Source organism: Oncorhynchus clarkii, unplaced genomic scaffold, assembly GCF_045791955.1.
Source record: "Oncorhynchus clarkii lewisi isolate Uvic-CL-2024 unplaced genomic scaffold, UVic_Ocla_1.0 unplaced_contig_532_pilon_pilon, whole genome shotgun sequence".
NCBI lineage: Eukaryota > Metazoa > Chordata > Actinopteri > Salmoniformes > Salmonidae > Oncorhynchus > Oncorhynchus clarkii.
The window spans coordinates 55,001-58,940 of NW_027258423.1; the positions used below are offsets into that span (position 1 = coordinate 55,001).

A 3,940-nucleotide genomic window follows, 5' to 3' on the forward strand; every position below is an offset into this window, starting at 1 on the left:
CTGGAGCCACTTCTTCATGTTTTTAGCTGATAGGAGTGGAACCCTGTGTGGATGTCTGCTGTAATAGCGCATCTGTGACAAGGACTGACGAGTTGTACCGCCATTATTATTGTACTGCGCCGTGAAAAGCCCAGGAGGCCGGACGTTTCTGAGATTCTGGGACCGGTGCACGCCTTGCACTGATGATCATACCACGCTCAAAGTCGCTTAGGCCACTGGTTTTGCCCACTGAATGACTCGATGCCTGTCTACCTGTTTTATACAGCAAGCCACAGCCACGTGACTCATTGTCTGTAGGAGTGAACCATTTTTGTGAACGGAGTGTTGTACCTAATAAACTGTCCAGTGAGTGTATTGGTGTCTGCTGAAATGAAATCGTCAGTCATTTCATGGACTATGGGAAGTTATTTCAAGATTTTATAGTGGTTCACTGTAATTATGATTGGCTTCTACAAATACCAGGAGAATGCTGTGTTGCACTGTTTAAGACCATGCTAACATTTTCTGGTGTTGTTCAGTTCCATATGTCTGTCATGATTTAGAAGAGTAAGAAAGGGACCAATCGGTTTGGGCTTCTGATTCAAATCTAAAGATCTGTCAACATTGTCTTGTAGCGTTGATTTAAGTACTTCTGTGTCATTTTCCAAGTAACCCCAATACACACCTCTTTTTTTTGTTTTCTAGGACAAAAAGCTGCGAGTCTTTGACCCACGAGCCCAGCTGAAACCTGTTCAGGTAAGTCCCTCTACTGGACTCCACATCTCCTCTAACCCACAACAACTAACCAGAAGCATCATTCAATGCCATCCATCCAGTGAATGTATGCTGCTTGACAGAGTAGAATGAATGGGTAGATTACCAGAGGACAGGGGTGATACATTCTGTATGACTGTGACCTGGCTCTCTGTGACTTTGTCCTGGAGGTCAGCGGAGGTCAGCCTGCCGGACCAGGTATCAGAGGGTTAAAGCGTGTTACTCTGTGTGTCTCTGTGTAACACTTCACAAGATGGAGAACTACAGGCACGGTCAGCTCTCCATCTCCTCTGTGTTGATTTATAATGGCTGACCTCCTTACCCTTTCCTCTGGAAGCTGCCCTGTCAGTCTGCCTTGCCCCACGCTGTGGTGGGATGTTGTAGGGTGAACTTGCCCCTACATGCTGGTCTTTGCTCAGTTGTGCATTTTCTTCACATATGGTTAAGATTAGGATTGGTTGAGGGGAAGCTGATCCCAGATCTGTACCTAGGGGAAAGATGACCTAGTCCCACTGAAAAACATGGTGGCTTTGGCCCAAAGCTCTCACCACTGTCCCTTCTCCCTGATTTATCTAAGTATTGATTAATTAGGACTGTACACAAGTTAGTTACCCGTGGGAACCAAGGGAAACATTAGGAATGGTGTTGTTGGTGTGACCTTGAACCTCTGTGACCACTGGTTACTTCCTTACTGCGATTTATCGGAGTTGTTGACGATGGCATCCCAGTCCCAGCTTTTGGCCAATCAACCCTGACCAAGGCAGTTAACCCACTGTTCCCCGGGCGCGGGAGATGTGGATGTGGATTAAGGCAGCCCCTCGCACCTCTGATTCAGAGGGGTTGGGTTATGTGGAAGACACATTTCAGTTGAAAGCATTCAGTTGTACTACTGACTAGGTACTTCCTTTCCTTTCCTTTCCAATGGTACTCCATCACAACCAGCAGGAATGAGAAGGGGGTACACGCAAACCCTCCTGTATGTGTGTGTGTGCAACATTGAGAAATTATTCTCTCACTTTTTGGGAGCAGACATCAAGGGGACCTCCCAGAGAGATTTCATTAGTGTTATAGTCCCTGTGTTAGTCTCCCTCTGTCATCTGTAAATAGAGATGTCATTAGTGTTATAATCCCTGTGTTAGTCTCCCTCTGTCATCTGTAAATAGAGATGTCATTCGTGTTATAGTCCCTGTGTTAGTCTCCCTCTGTCATCTGTAAACAGAGACTGGCTGGAAAAACAATACATGCTCTAGCCAGCAGATTAAATATTACACACCGCTCAGCGCCCACCGCCCGGGTGTAAATACCTGGAGGACAGCTCACTGCCAAAGAGGGTGTGTGTGTGTGTGTGTGTGTGTGTGTGTTTGTGTGTGTGTGTGTGTGTGTGTGTGTGTGTGTGTGTGTGTGTGTGTGTGTGTGTGTGTGTGTGTGTGTGTGTGTGTGTGTGTGTGTGTGTGTGTGTGTGTTTACTGTGAGCGTGTTTGTTGAATCAATGTGAGAGAGGATAACTGGCTCCAGTCCAAGTGTTTGAACCCTCCAGTACAATATTTACCTCAGGTGTGTCAATCTGTCAGACACTGGAGAACCTTTCTGATAACATCACCTGCTTTTAACCAACAGGACAGCACTCCCATGGAATATTACTTCAGGTTGTGGATGCGTTTGGCAATGGGACCATTGTTAGAAATGAACTGCTACTCAAATGACTGAATTCCTTAGATCTCTCGATGCGTTTGGATAAAGAACATTGTGAAACTGAAGTAAAACCTGATGGAATGTTTTCAGTTTGCTCATTTAAGGGTTCTTTGTGAAGGGTCCACATGTCTGGAACTCATGACCCAGGGCTTTGGAAAGACACACACACACACACACACACACACACACATTTACACTTACTCACACTCACACTCACACTCTCATATTCATCAAGAGGACCTGATAAGTGTGCAATAGTTAAACCAGAAAGCCCCATCATCTCAGCCCCCTTGACAGGTTTCAGATGTCTCTCTGGAGAACGTGAGAAGAAGCGCCACTCCCATTAACACCATGCTGGGTGGTAGAGTAGACTTTAACGAGCAGAGCAGTGGTTCATCCTAACATCCTAACACACAGCTGGTGTTCCAAATGGCCCCCTATTCTCTTTATAGTGCACTACTTCTGACCAGGACCCATAGTGCTCAGGTCAAAAGTAGTGCACTATGTAGGAGAAAGGGTGGCATTTGGGACAGACAGAAACACAATGAGGCTGGTAATTGGACCGGATCGAGGGTGTGAATCTAATGTATACATGGGTCTCAGAGTACTGTTAAACACTGTATTACACACAGCATTATATTTCAATTAACACTGGGGATCTGACAGACATTCGCTGCATCACAATGAAATCTGGGGGAAACCGACGGCGGTTTAGTTTTAGATGTCTTTGTGATGCCCCCATATGTCTTTGTGATGCCCCAGATGTCTTTGTGATGCCCCCAGATGTCTTTGTGATGCCCCAGATGTCTTTGTGATGCCCCCAGATGTCTTTGTGATGCCCCAGATGTCTTTGTGATGCCCCCAGATGTCTTTGTGATGCCCCCATATGTCTTTGTGATGCCCCAGATGTCTTTGTGATGCCCCCAGATGTCTTTGTGATGCCCCAGATGTCTTTGTGATGCCCCAGATGTCTTTGTGATGCCCCCAGATGTCTTTGTGATGCCCCCAGATGTCTTTGAGATGCCCCAGATGTCTTTGTGATGACCCCAGATGTCTTTGTGATGCCCCCAGATGTCTTTGTGATGCCCCCAGATGTCTTTGTGATGCCCCCAGATGTCTTTGTGATGCCCCCAGATGTCTTTGTGATGCCCCCAGATGTCTTTGTGATGCCCCCAGATGTCTTTGTGATGCCCCCAGATGTCTTTGTGAAGACCCCAGATGTCTTTGTGATGCCCCAGATGTCTTTGTGATGCCCCCAGATGTCTTTGTGATGCCCCCAGATGTCTTTGTGATGCCCCCAGATGTCTTTGTGATGCCCCCAGATGTCTTTGTGATGCCCCCAGATGTCTTTGTGATGCCCCCAGATGTCTTTGTGATGCCCCCAGATGTCTTTGTGATGCCTCCAGATGTATTTGTGATGCCTCCAGATGTATTTGTGATGCCCCCAGATGTCTATGTGATGCCCCCAGATGTCTTTGTGATGCCCCCAGATGTC

At 46.8% G+C, this 3,940-nt stretch overlaps 1 protein-coding gene across 1 annotated transcript in view; it reads left to right on the plus strand.

The window, feature by feature from the left end:
- LOC139396909 (coronin-7-like) overlaps window positions 1–3,486 on the plus strand; it is a 28,328-nt gene extending 24,842 nt beyond the window's left edge. Inside the window, exons 7-10 of the mRNA XM_071143839.1 lie at window positions 685–735; window positions 924–951; window positions 3,208–3,256; window positions 3,393–3,486. Coding sequence (XP_070999940.1) covers window positions 685–735; window positions 924–951; window positions 3,208–3,256; window positions 3,393–3,486 — 222 coding nt within the window. The remainder of the gene's footprint in view (window positions 1–684; window positions 736–923; window positions 952–3,207; window positions 3,257–3,392) is intronic.
- The last annotated feature ends 454 nt before the right edge of the window (window positions 3,487–3,940 follow it).